This window comes from Aulonocara stuartgranti (genome assembly GCF_965226115.1).
Source record: "Aulonocara stuartgranti genome assembly, chromosome: 16".
Classification (NCBI taxonomy): domain Eukaryota; kingdom Metazoa; phylum Chordata; class Actinopteri; order Cichliformes; family Cichlidae; genus Aulonocara; species Aulonocara stuartgranti.
The window spans coordinates 20542912-20561202 of NC_138952.1; the positions used below are offsets into that span (position 1 = coordinate 20542912).

General features: G+C 44.0%; 3 protein-coding genes across 5 annotated transcripts; 2 read left to right on the forward strand and 1 right to left on the reverse strand.

Moving 5' to 3' along the window:
- Positions 1–1144: 1144 nt before the first annotated feature.
- Positions 1145–5040, forward strand: LOC309690283 (uncharacterized protein). Of its 2 annotated transcripts, XM_082507266.1 has the most exons (8): positions 1145–2047; positions 2160–2600; positions 2792–2942; positions 3039–3084; positions 3182–3270; positions 3510–3574; positions 4837–4887; positions 4978–5040. In XM_082507266.1, the coding sequence occupies exons 1-6, from the start codon at positions 1534–1536 to the stop codon at positions 3514–3516; spliced, it is 1248 nt and encodes a 415-aa protein (XP_082363392.1). In that variant the 5' UTR covers positions 1145–1533; the 3' UTR covers positions 3517–3574; positions 4837–4887; positions 4978–5040. The 2 variants fall into 2 exon arrangements, with proteins under 2 accessions (XP_082363392.1, XP_082363393.1); XM_082507267.1 differs by lacking the exons at positions 4837–4887; positions 4978–5040 and adding an exon at positions 4510–4547.
- Positions 5041–6967: 1927 nt separating this feature from the next.
- Positions 6968–11400, forward strand: ing1 (inhibitor of growth family, member 1). Its single transcript, XM_082507268.1, has 4 exons — positions 6968–7641; positions 8710–8889; positions 9195–9343; positions 10434–11400. The coding sequence occupies exons 2-4, from the start codon at positions 8751–8753 to the stop codon at positions 11064–11066; spliced, it is 921 nt and encodes a 306-aa protein (XP_082363394.1). The 5' UTR covers positions 6968–7641; positions 8710–8750; the 3' UTR covers positions 11067–11400.
- A 560-nt stretch (positions 11401–11960) lies between these two features.
- Positions 11961–17965, reverse strand: ube2al (ubiquitin conjugating enzyme E2 A, like). Of its 2 annotated transcripts, XM_082507272.1 has the most exons (7): positions 17913–17963; positions 17766–17816; positions 16158–16238; positions 16046–16071; positions 15800–15889; positions 15638–15726; positions 11961–12727 (listed from the first exon to the last, which is right to left on the reverse strand). In XM_082507272.1, the coding sequence occupies exons 2-7, from the start codon at positions 17807–17809 to the stop codon at positions 12599–12601; spliced, it is 459 nt and encodes a 152-aa protein (XP_082363398.1). In that variant the 5' UTR covers positions 17810–17816; positions 17913–17963; the 3' UTR covers positions 11961–12598. The 2 variants fall into 2 exon arrangements, with proteins under 2 accessions (XP_082363398.1, XP_082363397.1); XM_082507271.1 differs by having other exon boundaries at positions 17766–17965.
- Between the last annotated feature and the right edge of the window lie 326 nt (positions 17966–18291).

Sequence of the window (18291 nt, forward strand, 5' to 3'; positions counted from 1 at the left end):
AATATAACAATAACCAGAAGAAAGTTAGATAAACAGTTACAGTTACAAAATATTTTAATTTATGCATTAAATCTATGAATTCAATTGTAGTTTTAAGGGTGATATTATATTTGTTTAGAAATGAAGACTTGATAAATAAAAATAGGCTACACTTTCTACGTAAAATAATTTTTTTGACATGCTTCTAAAATTATGTGTGTATGGAATCTCGTGCCTGACAGTTCACGTGTGTTCGCCTGTTACCACCTCTACACTTTCATAGTGCATAGTAGGACTGACCTCCTGAAGAGTTCTTTATGGCAGAGGGGTTGAATAATGAGTATTAAAAAATACAAAACTTCTAAAAACAGAGGCAAACAGACGGTTATACTTGCAATATGGCTGGAAAAAAAACTTAAAATCAGCACAAATAGATGAAAACTGCAAATAAACTTAAAAACATCTGCACCTTATTACTCTTCTGTGTGTATTTTGATGTGTGCTTCATTTTATTATGGAGGAGGGCTTGTCTCAGAATCCGGCCCTGCTGAAGCAGCGCATGCTTAAACCTGCTTCCGGTTTGATGGCTCGTCGACAGCAGATTTCACCCTCAGCCCACTTGGATGTAGGAGTGTCCGAGCAGCCTTTAAAGGCATCACACGCTTCCTGTAGTACTGCGCTGGGTTATAGGGCGCCTCATGATCAGGCTAACTTGCGTTCACTTGTCGGCGTTGAAGCGCAGCTCCAGTTTAGGTAAGGACAGCTGAGTGCCACAGAGGGCTGTGCAGCCCGTGATAAAGCTCCGAGAGTGGGTGACTGCAGTCAGACAAACAATGAGAGCATGCCTCAACAGATTCAAGCGCTCGCTTTTTGCTCGATCCCAGTTGCACTGTCGCTTATCGCCGCCTTGGCCTGTTTAAACGAGAAAGGTAAAAGAGACTGACGTTATCTCAAAGTTTTACTTCATTAAAACTTAGCCTTAGACTGTAACGTTAGGTGAGCCGTTAGAGTCGTCCAGTGCTCTCCGTGTTGGCCGAGCAGCTGACAGTTTGGCTCGTTGTTGAGGTGAGGTGGGTCTCTAGGACCCCGCAGAAATGCGTTCGCGGGGCGGGGGACCAGGCGGAGAAAGGTGAAGTTAACCTCAAAGGACTGATCAGAGGTCAGTTTGGACATTTACTCGATGTAGTGTTACCGCTTGAAAACGGCTCTTGTAGCCGATCTCCTGTCGGTTTATCCCAGAGCTACGCATTTTGACGACACGAATGAGATAAACACAGAAGGCTAGGCTTTTAGCTAGCTAACAAATAGTTTGACCTGCACACGTTGTGATGATCTTCAAGTTTAAGACCAAAATTATTACCCCGGCTGGTCCTTCTGAGCTAGCGAAATGGCCGTTTGTCGTTGTTTGGGCTGACGGTGGTCCGCGGCATTGATGCGGCTGAGCGCAGAGACCCAGAGCAAACGGCCGTCATAATCCGCAGTGTCAACATCTCCAATCAACTTATTCCCCGGGGGTGGAGGTTACGCCGGGAGACGGCCTGTTTTGGATCAGCTATGCAAGCGAACACAACGCGGGGCTTCCTCTGGTCGGACGTGGAGACGAGGACGCTGCTGAACATCTGGGGAGAGCAGGACATCCAGGCGGCGCTGGATGGAAACTTCCGAAACAGCTTCGTGTACCGCGACGTCTCCCGGAGGCTGGGAGCCATGGGGTTTGAAAGGACGCCCGAGCAGTGTAGGGTGCGGATCAAGAGCCTCAAGAGGCAGTACTTGTTGGCGAAGGAGGGCAATCTGCGGAATAATGGGCAGTATCACAAGATCTGCAAGTTTTATGACACCATGGAGAGGATTTTGAGTAACCGGCCGAGTCTGGACGCCCAGGAGTTTATAGACAGCGGTGCGGGAGGAGAGGAGGCCGTCGATGGCCCGGAGGAGGATGGGGAAGATGCTCAGGATGCTTACTCTGAGAGCACAGGGGAGTGTCCTTATCCCGCTGAGACTGAAGTCAAGTTGGAATACCCAACTGTTCCCATCCCCATTCCGGTTAAAGTGACAGTGGGGAATAATGGTGAGTCCAACCTTATCCACTATCACTTTTTCGTGGCTTTATCATGTTTCAGTGCCTCGAGTGTGACTCGAGTATGTGTGCTAACATAATGTCACACCCTTCTCCACTTCAGGGACTTGTGCGAAGCCGCCTAACAGCAGCCAGTCGGCCAGCTGTTTGTCAGCCAGAGCGCCCAAACGGCCCAGGAAGCGACGCGCCAATTTCCCCATGGAGAAGCTGATGGAGCAGTTCCTGGAGCAGAGCGCCCAAGCCGAGGACAACTTCTACCGGATGGAGGAGCAGCGCTTGCAAGCAGAAGACCGGCGCCGGGAAGCTGAGCATGCCCGGGAACTGCAGATGCTTCAGATGCTTGGCCAGATGTTCGCCAGCATCTCCTCCTCCGGCTCAGCATCCGCTCCGTCCAAGACGGCGAATCCTGGCCGCGCTCCGGTCATTTCCAGTACCTCCCCGTCGCATACACGTGGCCACTCCGGTCATCCCAAACGCCCTTCGCCCCAGACAGACTCTCTCACACAGCAGAATCCATTTCTGAGCGCAGACCCTCAGGCGTTAGGTATTTAGTTCCGGCGCTACGCGTGAAGCCTTGATGTGGAGAGAAACCTGAAGGCAGATTAGCTGTAACGTGAAAGATCACACTCAGTTATTATTCTTATTTTGGATCGTGTTAGTGTGTTTTTGTTGTCGACCACAGTGGTTTGAAACTCGCTCGTACGCTGAACACTCTCACTTTGTTTATCTCCTCAGTTTTTGAGCGCTTCTACGGTTTGGGCTCCACGTCGCACAGAGGTATGGAGGATGACATCCTGCCACTGGTAAAGAACATAGTCCCTCCGCTGACATCCAAAAAACACAAGGGACAAGATGGACGTATTGGGATCATTGGAGGATGTCAAGAGTATGTTGCATAAAAGATTCCTGCATGATTTAAAAGAAAAAAAACAAATTCAGTGGAACATTTGCCCTAATTTCTCTTCATCTCTAATCTCTAAAGCTACACTGGAGCTCCTTACTTTGCTGCCATCTCTGCTTTAAAAGTGGTAGGCAGTAAAGCTTGACTATCAATTTTGTCCATTCATTTTTAAAAAAAATTTTTCTAATTGTATATTGTATATACATTTTTTTTCTCATCTCCAGGGGGCTGACTTGTCTCACGTGTTCTGCACCAAAGATGCTGCAGTTGTAATCAAATCATACAGCCCTGAGCTCATAGTCCATCCAGTTCTGTAAGTACAGAGCCAATAATAATCTTTCTGTAGGATTTGAAGTAGCTGGTAGCAGTTGGATCATTGAGAGTGCAATGGTGTGTATTTATTAGCATTATGCACTGGTATTTGTGTTGTAAAGGCTCACCTTCTAGCACATTCACTTCACCAGATGCACCTTGTTTCTTTTCCTCACCTTTGATTGGGTGTGGTGCTTGGCCTTAATTGCACTCACCTGTCACACATTATATGTCACACAGTATATAAGGACTGCACTCACCTACCCCTCACTCTTTCTTCACTCCCACATGGGGCGGCAGCTGAGGTGAGTTTCTCTTTGAGTTTCCTGAGTTTATGTATCATTTTGAATTACTTAAATCATACTTTGTCCTTTTTAGAGAGAGCAGTCCATGTGTGTCTTTGTTTCCTTCCTTCCTTCTTTGCCTTATTTATTTGAGAATAAAAAGAGAACCCTGAGAATAATTCTGGCTGCTTTTTCTTATTCTAACCGGATGAGCCCATGATGCTGATTGCTTCAGCCCTGAACCTTCCTTCCTTCAAAACAATTTGGATGCATTCACAAATGTTACACAGTGTGTTATTGCAAGCAAAAACATCAAAGTTTACCCAGGCTTTGTGGCGAGGCATAAGATTTTCAAAATAAATAGTTGTGCACGTTTTCTTTTTTTGTTGTGAGTTGTAATGTTATTTGGAGCCAAATTCTGCATTTCACTATCATCACTCTACTCCGTTGTATTAAACGTTGCGTGTTATAATTAACACGCTGCTTTCTCACAATGATTCTGTAATCACTGTCCTAAATATTTAAATTTCTGACATTTGTCAGATCATGAACAGGTAGTGTCATAATTCTGGGTATTCTGTCAGTGTGACAGTACAAACCTTCACAGCTCACGCTTACTTGTCGTGGCTGGAGCGGCTTGGGAACCTTACAGTAACATTGATGACTGCGTTTCAGTTTGGTGAGCCTGTGCCAGTGTGCTCTTAGAAAGCCATTATTAGCTTGTTATAGCAAAAAAATGTTAAAAGGCTCATTTCTCTACAAGAGGCACTTACAGAAAACATTAACATCGACTGCTTTCTATTTGTGTTTGCTCACTTCAGAGACCCGTTACAGTGTTATCAGTCTTCACTTTGTGTGTGTGTGTGTGTGTTTTCCTTGCAAACTAATTGGAAAATTTGGGATTAATTGTGCATTCCAGCATGTCTGACAATCTGTGTGTATGTGTGTGAATGAAGGGACAGTCCTAACGCAGTGGAAGAAATAGAAAAATGGCTTCCAAGACTACACGGACTTGTGGTGGGACCAGGCTTAGGAAGAGAAGACTTATTATTGAAAACAGCAAAGGCACGTGGAGCACATTCATTCTTCCTTGCGCTTAATACAGTCTCGGCTACTCTGCTAGATACTTCTGCATAAGCATGGCAGACTAGTCTTATTGCTAGCACTTGTTATAGCACAAGTGTTACTGGTGGCTGATAAATTACTTCTTCTTTTTTTCCCCCCACCCCAACGGAAGGCTTATTAAAGACAGACCCTGTGCTCTCTCTCTCTCTCTATTTCAGGAGGTCATTGAGAAGTCGAAAGCAAGAGATATCCCCATAGTCATTGATGCAGTAAGTCTTGATAAAATAAAGTCCCAGATGTGGAGCGGAAGGTGTTTCATTTGCTAAGTCATACATAGTGTGTGTGATCATTCTTAACAGGATGGATTATGGCTGGTTACACAGCAACCATCTGTTATCCAAGGGTACCAGAAGGGCATCCTTACGCCTAACTTCATGGAATTCACTCGATTGTATGAGGCATTGGTAAGTTTCTTGGCACATTTCAGTCCCACTCACTAGTTGACAGCAAATAACATGTGATCTTCTATGCTGATGTGTGTCTTTTTACGTTGTCTGTGTGCATTAGCACCATGAGCCCATGGACAGCAGTGATTATCAGCGGAGCGTCATGCAGCTCAGTGTAGCTATGGGCAACCTCACCTTGGTGCTGAAGGGGGAGCAGGATTTCATCACAGATGGCAGCAAAGGTTGGCATCAAACAGAACGTGCTTTAATTTCTTCCGGCTGATCGTTCACTCTGTTTATTCTCAGATGCTTCGGAGCTCCTTTTGTGACGCTGTGTCGTGTGCTGCTGTTTGTAGTGTACTCATGCAATTTAGAAGGCAGCGGGAGACGATGCGGTGGACAGGGGGATCTCCTTTCTGGATCTATGGGAGTGCTGGCACACTGGGCCCATGCTGCTTCCACAGCAGGAATGATCAGAAGGTGAAGGCATGATTTTTGCTTTTTGTGCTATGTTTTTTTTTTTTTTTTTTTTTTTTTTTTTTTTTTGCCTGTCCCATTTGGTTCTTTAGCCATCAGAATTGTTGTCTGAAGACCAACAAGGATACCCAATGGATTTACTTTGCCAAATGGATCATCGTGGCATTGCCGTATTGGTCCATTTGGTCGATCTTTGTTTTTATTATTTATTATATTTTATTTTCAGATGTTACAGACGGGACAGACATGCGTGAGGGATAGGAAAAGAAAGAGGAAGGAAAGGAAAAACAGAAGGGGAGAGGGACAGTGAGAAAGGGGGGGAGAAAAAAAAGTAAAAATCTCCTGGATCACCTGTTGAGAGAAGAATAGAAAACAAGCAAAAAAACAAAAAAAACAAAGCAACATACTAAACACAACACCATCGCATTAATCTAGCTAAGTGTAAACAGCAGTAAATACTAAATATTCAATGTTGTTGTGCAGCACGCAGGACAGTTGTGCTTCGAAGTAGCGGCCAAGAAAGGTGTAATTTAAGTCTACGAGCAGTGAACACCCGTGTGCATACCTGTGTGGATCAGCGTGCTTGTATTCCAAAGGTTTCTCCATGTAACGATCTGCTAGGGAGTGTGGAGGGGCCACAGCCCCGTCCTCCAGGGTATGAAGCAGGTATGGAGGAGATCAAAACTCCAGATATCCAGAGGCCCCCAGAACACAAGAGACCATGGAAGACCAACAGAGGGGCAGCCGCGCCACTGTCCCAGTAAGAGCTGAGGAGAGTCCCAGATGAGGGTTCACTCAGCAGCCGCGGAGCAGAAGCTAGGGGGAGTTGCAGTGACGCGCCCGTGAGCTCCGCCGGCAGCCAGCTGTGCCTGAGTGACCGAGCCCCAGGCCGAGAGGCCGGGGGCACCCCACCTCCGAAGTGGACCGAGCGAGCCCCAGGCTCCAGGCCCCGATAAGCGGCCGCCAAGGAGTGAGCTATGTTTGAATGAATGTATAGGCCAAGCTTTTCAGGGCTCAATGGATAAAAAATAGTTTTTTTTAAATATATTTACACACATTACCTACAGAGTGCACTGATTTACATGCTGAGAGTGTATAAAAATTATCACCAAACGTTCTGACCACTTCTCTCGATGATTTTTTGGCTTTTCCTATGTAATGAATGCATAAAGTGTGATGTTGCACAGAGAAATGTACGTGTTCACTTTATTTGGATGTATATTCTCTTTTTTTTTTCCCCCTTCTTCTTTCCCTTTGCTCCCCTATAGTATGAATCCATCAGTGGTTGCTGCATTTGGTGCTTGTTCGCTCACCAGGCAGTGCAACAGTCAAGCATTCCAGCGGCACGGCAGGTCCACCACCACGTCAGACATGATCCAGGAGATCAGCTCAGCCTTCAAAAAGCTGTTCGAAAGCTAAAAACAGTCAGCGATGCAAACAGTTGTAAAAAGAGAATAAATTTTACGCTCCTAACGTAACCTTTTTGGGATTGAAAGAAATGTTCTTCTTTAGCTGAATTTTAATGACTGATTTGAACCCGGAATCGAAATTTGGTGCAAAATTGTGTTGTGTTTAATGGAAAAGTAACAAAAAGAAAACCACTAGTTGAATAATGAATGCCTTCACCAAGCCCACCAAAGAGACTGAGACATTAGGATGAATGGGCTCACACTAAACCAGAAACCTGTATACGTTTTGAAATAAATTATAAATGTGATTTTGTTTGTTTGTTTGTTTGTTTGTTTCGACAAAGTTCTTAAAAGCCATCATGGAAGTATTACTGGGTGAGTGACTGCAGAAAACGTGACTTTTATAGAGTCAGTGGGGAATATTAACTTGTAAAGTCCATGAAAACCGATACCTGCTGGACAACAAAGTGTTTTGGTTGGTTGCAGCATCGTAAACCTAAAAGCAGAAGAGTGAGGCGTGTGTGATTCGTGTAAAGTATGCGGCGCATGCGCATAGCTGAATTAGCCGACAGCTAGCTCCGTTGTTGCGAGTCCACCGTAGTTACACACACACACACACACTACCTAGCGTTAGCAACAAGACCCACAGCAGCATCACAGAGTCTGTAAGGTTAACTCGGAGTATTCACAGGTAAGTTTACTCACCCTCCGCTTATATGGCAACTGAATGAGTGTGGCGAGGTATCTGCTCTGTATTTCCGTAAGGATTGGAGCTGAATTTCGTTTAGTATTGTTATAAGCTAGTCGGCTAATCCAGCTAACAGACACGCCGAAGCCAACGCGTAAAGACCACTTTAAAGTGCCAAAGCAGTAAAAGACCATTCTGTTTGTCCGCGTCGTGTTAGCTAGAATTGTCCGTAAATGTTCAGTGGGTGCTTAATGTGTTGAAGGTGAAACGTATTCACTTCGGTGACCGTTGTTCAAAGCGTTGTTTGTCACATTAAGATGTAACTTTCCAAAACATTTAGCAGCGAGTTCCACAGTTAACGCCACATTTTGAAAATCCCATTTTCATAAGTGTGTGGTGCAGACTGAGAGATTCATAAACTTGCAAACTGGGAAAAGTTGGGTATCGTTACTTGTCGTTAAAATGGACTCAGCAGCAGCAGGGCAGGATAGCTGCTGTAGTTAGCTTTGGCAAACATTAGACACGACAGGGCAGCTGCTGCTTTTGATGAAATATTCAAACACAGCAGTTCACTTGTGTCCTGTTGTTTGTGGCAGGCTTTGTGTTAGCATATCCATCTGTGATTCTTCCACATAGCCAAAATGATTACAGTTCCCCGGGAAACACTGCTAGCTAGCATTACAGTTGTCTGCTCCGTTGTAGTTGTGAAGACCTTGCAGTAAGGACACCCCATACGAGCAACTTCAAGTTATCAGCTATCCAGCGGAAGTCACCGGGTCTTGTATTTCTTTGCAGATCCTGCATTGGTAGTTCGAGTTAGCTAACAGTTGGCACATTCGCAGTACACGTAGCAATTTCATCAGTATGGCTGACTGCAGATCAGTTGTCTTCTCTTCTGTATGTCTGCAGCCCAGAACTGATTCTTGATTACAGGTGTTAGTAAACACGACGAAAACGCTGTAAAACACACGTTATGATGCTTCAATCAAAAACGTTTGAGGCAGTGAAGTAATATTTACTTGCAAACTTGAGTATTAGATTCATCAATGAAAAAGCTAATGTTGTTGACAGGTGCTGGTGTAGGAGTGCGCCGGCGGGGAAACGGATCCGCAATGCTGAACCCGACCAATGGTGACCCAGGTCACGTTGTTGTGAACTATGTGGAGGAGTATTTGGACCTTGTGGAGTCCCTTCCTTTTGACTTGCAAAGGAGCGTGTCCCTCATGAAGGAAATTGATGCCAAGTATCAAGGTAAAGATTTGATGTTTACATTTGTTTAGGTTTCATAGTGAAATAATTTATGTGTGTGTGTATGTGTGTGTGTATATATATCTATATATCTATATATAGATATATATCTATATCTATCTATATATCTATATATACAAAGTAATACAAAAGATTGCAATGATTCATTTTTCTTACTTTTCAACCTGTAGTCATGCTGCTGCTCCGTCTGTTTTAATGAGGGTTAAAAAAAAGACTAACAACAAGTATACTATTGAACATGGGGTGTATTTCTGTTCTGTTCTTATCTTTTTTTTTTTTTTGGTCAGATGTTCTGAAGGAGCTTGATGATGCTTATGACCGGTATCGCCGTGAATCTGACTCCCTTCAGAGGCGCAAGCTTCAGTTGTCTATTCAGAGGGCGCTAATTCGCAGTCAGGAGCTTGGAGATGAAAAGATCCAGATTGCTGGTCAAATGGTACGTGGAAGAAAAACTGGACAAAAAAGTAGCTTTTGGGTCTTAATGTGTGTATTGATGAATCTACGTTACTCTTCTTCTGTGACATATGTGCAAGAACGCTTACCCTGATTAATGGGTTTTATGGATCTTTTGTATCAGGACTGAATGAGCTTTATGTTTACATTTTTTGGAAATCTGTTGTAGAAAGAAAGAAAAAAAAAATCTAAACATTTACAAGACTCCAGCAGTAAACATTAAATAACTCTATTGTAGATACAAGCTAGGCAGTTACCAGAAACACAACACTATGTTTGACCTTCCTGTTTGGCATGTTTGGTATGTCAAAGTTCAGTTGGGTTGTGTTCCTTTTGTGATACATAATTAAAGTGGATAGCTTTGATAATAATTTCTCTATGAACATTCACATTTATATATATATATATTTTTAAACTATTTTCAGGCTCTTGCCTTTATATGGATAGCACAGTAGCGATAAACAGGAAATGGGGTACAGAGGGAATGACATGCAGGGAAGGACTGGGCGACCAGGAGTGGAACCAGATACAGAACTGCTAAAATCCTTTTAGTCCATCTGGCACGCATCCCTCCCTCTACAAACACAGGTTTACCCTGTGTAAACCTGTTTATAGTAACATTTATAAGCCCCTAGACGTCAGCTAAGCCTAAACTGCTGAAAGCATGAACTTCTTTCTAGTTAATTCAGCAAAGAAGGCAAAATTTATGTTCAACAAATCTTAATCAGAGTTGGCTTTTTAAAACGTACAGTGCATCCAAGGGAGCTACAGATTGTCTCTTCACAAAAACATAAACCAAAAAGGATTTAGGCTTCACGATGATTAATGAGAGTCCTTTAAAAAGCTTTTATTCGTGCAAGTTCAAGCAACATGGCTCATGTGTTTTCAGGTTCAGCTGTTGATTGGCTCTGTCGGGGCACAGACATGGCAGATACTGATGTAGTTTGGGGTTTCTCACATAGATTTGTATTCAGGATTATTTAAGTGTGATGGTTTAGTTTACATTGTCAAATAAATTAGGTGAACTTGGAAAAAATAAAAAACAAAACATGAATGTTCTTTCTTTTTTCCAGGTGGAGCTGGTTGAGAACCGAACGCGACAAATAGACTGGCATTCAGAACTACTCCTTTCCTCTCAAGAAATCCCAGAAAGTCACATTCCTCCGGCCACCTCCATGACAACCACTGCATCGTCTTTGATGTCCTCAACATCAGCTACAGTTACTGTGGGCAAACCCAGTCACCACGACAAGAAGCGTGATGAGGTCACATCATCTTCAGGTGGTGGAGAAAAGGCGGGAGGGAAACGCTCACGACGTCAGAAAAATGGAGAAAATCGGGAAAGCTACGGGGGTCTGGATCATGCTGAGGAAGTGGGAGTGGGGGTGTCTCGGGAAAAGAAGGCCAAAACATCTTCCAAGAAAAAGAAAAGGTCAAAAGGAAAATCAGAGAGAGAAGTGTCTCCTCCAGACCTGCCCATCGATCCGGATGAGCCAACATATTGCCTGTGCGAACAGGTGTCTTACGGCGAGATGATTGGCTGCGATAATGACGAATGTCCCATTGAGTGGTTTCATTTCTCCTGCGTCGGGCTCCATCATAAGCCTAAAGGCAAGTGGTACTGCCCGAAGTGTAGAGGCGAAAACGAGAAGACCATGGACAAGGCCTTAGAAAGGGCTAAGAAGGAGAGAGCCTACAACAGGTAGCTCACCTGGCCCCATGAACATTCCTGTGTGAAAAATTTAATTTTATCTATATTAGCCTTCATTTCCAGTTAACAGTTTGCTAAAAAAAAAAAAAAAAAAAAAATCCACGAAGAGAGGGGTGTTGTAAATAGTTATTTTTGTAACAGCTGTGTACCTGAGAAACGAGAATGCCATCTCCTGGTTGTTTACAAACAGTAGCTGTAGTACAGTACACAACCATGTGCATGTTTGTAACAAGCTGTCCTGCACATCATCCCTCTTTGTGTTCATCTTGCATGCAACATCACAAGCTTAACTATATAAACTCAAATAAAAAACAAAGTAGAAACATGAATTCTGTGTTCTTCAACACTACTTTATAGTCAACACTCAAAGTTCACTGTGTGATGATTTCAGATGCATCATTTTCTGTAATCATTGATCTGTAATTACAACTGAATTGCGGCTTACTGCATTTCACTAGAACATTGTACAAGAGCAACATGGATGCTACTTTTATGATAAAATGAGATGTTTAAAATGTATTTGAGTTTTAGGTAAAAGCTAATGATTCTCCAGTATTGCATAAAGAACTGTCAGTTGAGAGTGCATTTTAACTTATATTGAATATATAATTTTATTTTGCTGTTTCAACAAAGATCTCAAAATAAGACCATATATAGTGGATTTTCTGGCATCACCATCTCTAGAAACAGATCTTATGAGAACTTTAGCTTTACTGTGATCCACTTTCCCAGACAAGGCCTGATTTAGACTGACTACGAATCTCCGTAGAGCCTACGACGTACCCTACGCAAGTGGCCGTTGTTGCTACGAGCATTTATGCTCAAACCTTGGAAAGTAAAATAACTTGTGCACTAACAACTTGAAAGAAAATGCATGTCCATACAGGGATGACTTTGCCTTTTTTTTTTTATTATTTACAAGTACTGGAAAAGGTGACATGGGGGACAACCAGTGCAAAATCTGTACATAATTTCAGTTGCAGGTTTCTTATATACACAAGTGAACGGGAAAGTGAATACACTCCGTCATGCATGTAACAGTTCACAACACAGCAAAGGACATGGTGTAAAGGTGATTTAGTTGTAGTCTGTGATAATCAGGCTGCTCAGTATCCAACTGCCTTATGAAAATAAACTGACAACAAATCAGGCTCACAACAGAAAAGGACCCATGACTTAACGATGTACCCTCTTGAGACACAAAACAATTAATCATGGAGTTATTAGAGCAAGTTGGAACACACCAGGATTTTAAGTAATGGCCCTCAAGTCCATAATGATATTACATCAAGGCAAGATTCAGCACATTTCCCCTGATGAACTTAAAAAGGGGGCGAGAATAGAAAAAAAAAAAGGCCCTCTTTGTTGGGCAGGAACAAGATGTTTTATGATGGAAAGTTGAGGGTAAAGTGCATAAAAGCTTAAAATTAAAAGAGGGGAGGGTCAAAAAATTAAGAGTTATTCCACTAAAACTTGCAGCACACACAGCTTAACAATGGACGGAGAGAAGCAATCACAAGTATCAGGTCAACTGTCTCTCCAGCTTTGTTCTACGATGGCAGAGACGCGTTTCTCATATTCCCGTTTGTTCTCCTGGTACAGCTGAGCTGCCTGGCTGTTGGCCGGACTGTTGGGGTTTGGCTCATCAAGCAGGGACTGCAGGGGGAGAGAAGATTAATACAGAAGGCAAGAATATTTAAATGGAAAACAACAAACCTGAATCAACTTATTCATCTACTCAATGTTATTGCACAATACTGAGAATTTTCCAGTTTGCCACTGTACTTTTACAAACTAAAATCTCTAATCTTTTGAATTTAATCATAAATTTAAATCTATCATTTGTATATTGATTATTTTCATGTATTAACAGCACTTAATGAATCAACACTACATTATAAATGAGTTGCTATATAAGAAAATAATATTCAGAAATTCTCAGATGTTACCGATATGTTTAAGCTTACACTTTGGGACATTTGTTTAGTTCACATGATATGAGTGGAGATTATTCAATCAGTGGGTGGTCAGCTGCAGTCCTACACACTGACATTAAACTTAGTCTCAGTGGATGAGCCTGAATTTGCAGTAGCAGCTTTTCGTTTCTCAGAGAAATATATACATATTATTTCTATTATATATTATAATATCGCAGACCTGCGACCATATGTTCTGGACACTCGGGTAAAGAGAGGGGCTGAGCTGTCAACTGATCACCACCTGGTGGTGAGTTGGATCAGGTGGCGGGGGAAGACGCTGGACAGACCTGGTGCACCTAAATGCGTAGTGAGGGTGTGCTGGGAACGTCTAGCAGAGGCCCCAGTCCGCGAGATCTTCAACGCACACCTCCGGCAGAGCTTCAACAGCATTCCGAGGGAGACTGGGGACATTGAGTCCGAATGGACCATGTTCAGCGTCTCCATTGCCGAAGCTGCTGCATTGAGCTGCGGCCGCAAGGTGGTTGGTGCCTGCCGTGGTGGTAATCCCCGAACCAAATGGTGGACACCAGAGGTGAAGGGAGCCACCAGGCTGAAGAAGGAGTCCTATCGGGCTTGGTTAGCCTGTGGGACTCCGGAGGCAGCCGACAGGTATCGACAGGCCAAGCGGAATGCGGCTCGGGCAGTGGCTGAAGCAAAAACTCGGGTGTGGGAGGAGTTCGGAGAGGCCATGGAAAAAGACTTTTGGACTGCCTCGAAGAGATTCTGGCAAACCGTCAGACGTCTCAGGAGGGGAAAGCGGTGCTCTACCTGCACTGTGTATAGTGCTGGCGGAGCGCTGCTGACGTCGACTGAGAAAATTGTCAGGCGGTGGAAGGAATACTTCGAGGACCTCCTTAATCCCACTAACACGTCTTCCGAGGAGGAAGCAGAGTCTGGGGATGAGGGGAATGACCCGCCAATTTCCGGGGGCGAGGTCACTGAGGCAGTTAAACAACTCCTTGGTGGCAGAGCCCCTGGTGTTGATGAGGTCCGCCCCAAGTTCCTGAAGGCTCTGGACGTTGTAGGGCTGTCCTGGTTGACACGCCTCTGCAATGTTGCGTGGAGATCAGGGGCAGTACCTGTGGACTGGCAGACCGGGGTGGTGGTCCCCATCTTTAAGAAAGGGGACCGGAGGGTGTGTTCCAACTACAGGGGGATCACACTCCTCAGCCTCCTCAGCCTCCCTGGGAAAGTCTATGCCAGGGTGCTGGAAAGGAGAGTTCGTCCGTTAGTCAAACCTCGGATACAGGAGGAACAATGCGGTTTTCGTCCTGGTCGTGGAACACTGGACCAGCTCTTTATCCTCTCGAGGATACTTGAGGGTGCATGGGAGTTTGCCCAACCAGTCTACATGTGTTTTGTGGACTTGGAGAAGGCATTCGACCGTGTCCCTCGGGGTGTCCTGTGGGAGGTGTTGCGGGAATATGGGGTGTCTGGCCCATTGCTACGGGCCATTCGATCCCTATACAACCGTTGCAAGAGCTTGGTTCGCATTGCCGGCAATAAGTCGGACTCGTTCCCGGTGGGTGATGGGCTCCGCCAGGGCTGCCCTTTGTCTCCGGTTCTGTTCATAATTTTTATGGACAGGATTTCTAGGCGCAGCCAAGTGGCGGAGGGCTTTCGCTTTGGTGGCCTCAGAATCTCATCTCTGATTTTTGCAGATGATGTGGTTCTGTTGGCTTCATCGGGTGAGGGCCTCCAGCTCGCACTGGAACGGTTCGCAGCCGAGTGTGAAGCAGCGGGAATGAGGATCAGCACCTCCAAATCTGAGGCCATGGTTCTCAGCCGGAAAAGGGTGGAGTGCCCACTCCGGGTCGGGGATGAGTTCCTGCCCCAAGTGGAGGAGTTCAAGTATCTCGGGGTCTTGTTCGCGAGTGATGGGAGAAGGGAGCCGGAGATCGACAGACGGATTGGGGCTGCAGCTGCAGTAATGCGGACGCTGCACCGGTCCGTCGTGGTGAAGAGGGAGCTGAGTGTAAAAGCGAAGCTCTCAATTTACCGGTCGATCTACATCCCTACCCTCACCTATGGCCACGAGCTGTGGGTAGTAACCGAAAGAACGAGATCGCGGATACAAGCGGCAGAAATGAGCTTCCTCCGAAGGGTGGCTGGCCTCTCCCTTAGAGATAGGGTGAGAAGTTCGGCCATCCGGGAGGGGCTCAGAGTAGAGCAGCTGCTGCTCCACATCGAAAGGAGCCAGCTGAGGTGGTTCGGGCATCTGACAAGGATGCCCCCTGGGCGCCTCCTGGGTGAGGTGTTCCAGGCATGTCCCACCGGGAGGAGGCCCCGGGGCAGACCCAGGACACGCTGGAGAGATTATATCTCTCGGCTGGCCTGGGAACGCCTTGGTATTCCCCCGGATAAGCTGGAGGAGGTGGCTGGGGAGAGGGAGGTCTGGGCCTCTTTGCTTAGGCTGCTGCCCCCGCGACTCGGCCCCGGACAAAGCGGATGAAGATGGATGGATGGATGGATGGAATATTGCCACAATGATTTGGAAATGCACTTAATGTTTCCATAATCAAATTAACAATAATATGCCATAATAATGAAATCTTTTCTTTTATTGTTAAATATTGACACTTCTTACCTGGATAGATGTTAGAATAGAAGACACATCATAAGTGGGGCTCCAACGATTCTGTAGGATGTCTAAACATATACTGCCATCCGCGTAGACTGTAGAGAAAAAACAATTATTAACAGGCCACAAATAACACTATAACGAGGCAGCAGGTGATCATGTTCTTACCATTTGGATGAAACATCTTTGACACAAATCGCACTGTAGGGGGTTTGTTGGGATATTCTTCTGTGAATTCTACGATGAGTTTAAATGTACCTGAAACAAAGGAACACATATGAGATTTTGGACCAACTGAGGACACTGTGGAGATGTGACTTGAGGAGTCTCTTTCAATTAATTCTATTCAGTGAGATTTTTGATTAAGTTACTACATTTAACTTTATCTATCTCCATATACAGTGGGGTACTTACCATCCTCAAAGGGAGTTCCTTCAGGGCTGCGAATTTAGAGAAAAGCGATATTTTGTCATTTGTTCAGACACAAAAATAAGATCTACACTTCAGAACCAAATTAATTTCTTACCCAAAAATGACTGCATTCCACACCATGATGTTGTTTTCAGAAGGGGCACCACTGACACCAGCTGGAGGATCCTCTTGTAGACTGCATACCCAAAAGGTTAAGTAAATAAATACACTGAAGCAAAGTTTCAAGGCCTCAAAGGTAATGACCAGAGACTGTATTTCTCCACTGAGTCCACAGAAAGGTGTATTTCACAATCAAATGTCTCCTTTCATTGTCTAACCACACCCACATTTATAAGGTCAAACAAACATACCATACTTGGAAACACAGCTGTTGCCATGGTTTCCTTTTCCTAACACAATGTGTCAGTGCCATTAATGATAAACGGTAGGAACTGTTATTTACTAAATACAGAATTAGTTACATCATGAGCGACAACGATGCTTATATTGTGCCTGCTCAAAGTTAGCTGTTAAAATTTAAAATTACCATAACTACCTAACTTGCAATGAAGCCTCAGAAACATTATATAATTGTTCTGCTGTGAGATGCTCAATCACTACCCATTTATTGGCACTTATCTCCACATAACTGAGTCACCTGCCTTCACAAAGTGTTGTGTTTATTCGGAACTTAAATCTTGGCCCCTCCACATAAAGATAAAAATACAAAACACAATGAAAATACAAAATACCCAGAAAACCGCAAAATTCACTGAAGATGAAACTAAACATGAATAAAAGAAAAAAATTAAAAAGCCATATCAGTAATAGGTTTGGGCTACACCAAACCATATTCCTCCCAAACACCTGGAAATACCTGCTCATATTCCTGAATCCTGATATTTCAAATATGACATAATCAAAAGACCAGAGGCTCGCTTTACAGTGAGATCAAAACACGTTTAAGGACCCCGAAGAGGTCCAGTAACTCACTACGATAAACAGTTAGGATCGCTTACAAAGAAAAAAAACCCCAAAACATTTTCCGTGGGCAGTGTTACATTACGGTTATAAAGGGACCTGAAGGCCAATACACGGCCTGGCATTCGCTTTGTTTTACTGTTGTTTCTCACCTTTGACATATTGATTTCTACTCGGAAATTTACATAACAATCTAACTTTATTCTGTTTCGCTTCTTGGCGTCATTATTTGCCCCATTAACTCAAACTTTTGTAAGTTTAAGACCGTGGGGATGTCGAACCGTTTGTGCTGGTCAACAACGCAACTATGAAGCGGAAATATAAGATAAACGGAAGGAATACATTCGTGGAGTACTGGGGTTGAATGCGTTGAAAAAAATGTTTAAACCATGAAAAATGTCCGTCCGGCCATTTCTCACGCATATTCAAAGCTAAAAGGTTTAAAGAGTCAGCTACGAGCTGTACGTTGACAGAAGCCTTAGTAAACCAACCTGCTAGCATTAGCTAGATCCGTTAGCGTCACGGAAAGACGAAGCGCTTTGAAAAAAAAAATACTTCACATAAATGATTCACATTCGCAGAAGCATACGATAATCTATAGCGGTTGCCTTGTGGTTGTTTTTACACAGGAAACTCCTAAAATTGACTATATCCTAAAAAAAACAGCGATTAGCTATGTCGGGCTAGCACAAGCTGACAAAACGGCTAACGATGTCGGCATAATTCCTGTACACCAACTCACCGTTTAAAATCTCTCATAAGTCTTCTTCTGGCCGGGGTTGACATAGCTTAACTTGAAGAATACGTACAGACAAGGCAAAATAGTTGACAGGAGCTTATTTGCCTATATTATAGTTAATGTAATTTGAGAACGTTACAGAAACCTTACAGATGGGAGCCCGACTCTTCCGTCGTCCTATAAAGCTAATATGACGCTCTGGTTTGCATACATAGATTTACACAGGACGATACCACATCAAGAAGGAAGGGGGGGGGGGGGGACATCTGCGATTTATTACTAAGCAAACCTGAAATTTCTAGCATGAAAATGTCAGTAGACATTTTGTGTTGTTAGCATAAGTAGTTTCTATAAAAACGAGGTACTTCCTTTCAACACGATAGATTTATCTAATACAATATTTTATTTGATTGGAATCAACTCCCACCCCATTCGAGTTACGGGTGGCGCGGGGCGTGGCCACGGTGACGTAGCCTCGATGACGGGAAGTTTGTGCTGAGCAGTATGATGAAGGTCGGCCCTATGACAG

Bases quoted from the DNA above. Each gene is read 5' to 3' on its own strand.
- LOC309690283 (XM_082507266.1), top strand. From the start codon at position 1,534: ATGCAAGCGAACACAACGCGGGGCTTCCTCTGGTCGGACGTGGAGACG. The intron at 2,048-2,159 runs GTGAGTCCAACC...TCTCCACTTCAG, and splicing joins AGTGACAGTGGGGAATAATG to GGACTTGTGCGAAGCCGCCT. The intron at 2,943-3,038 runs GTATGTTGCATA...TAATCTCTAAAG, and splicing joins ATCATTGGAGGATGTCAAGA to CTACACTGGAGCTCCTTACT.
- ing1 (XM_082507268.1), top strand. From the start codon at position 8,751: ATGCTGAACCCGACCAATGGTGACCCAGGTCACGTTGTTGTGAACTAT. The intron at 8,890-9,194 runs GTAAAGATTTGA...TTTTTTGGTCAG, and splicing joins AATTGATGCCAAGTATCAAG to ATGTTCTGAAGGAGCTTGAT. The intron at 9,344-10,433 runs GTACGTGGAAGA...TCTTTTTTCCAG, and splicing joins TCCAGATTGCTGGTCAAATG to GTGGAGCTGGTTGAGAACCG.
- ube2al (XM_082507271.1), bottom strand. From the start codon at position 17,809: ATGTCAACCCCGGCCAGAAGAAGACTTATGAGAGATTTTAAACG. The intron at 15,890-16,045 runs GTAAGTACCCCA...CCTTTGTTTCAG, and splicing joins AGGAACTCCCTTTGAGGATG to GTACATTTAAACTCATCGTA. The intron at 12,728-15,637 runs GTAAGAAGTGTC...CTCCCCCTGCAG, and splicing joins CTATTCTAACATCTATCCAG to TCCCTGCTTGATGAGCCAAA.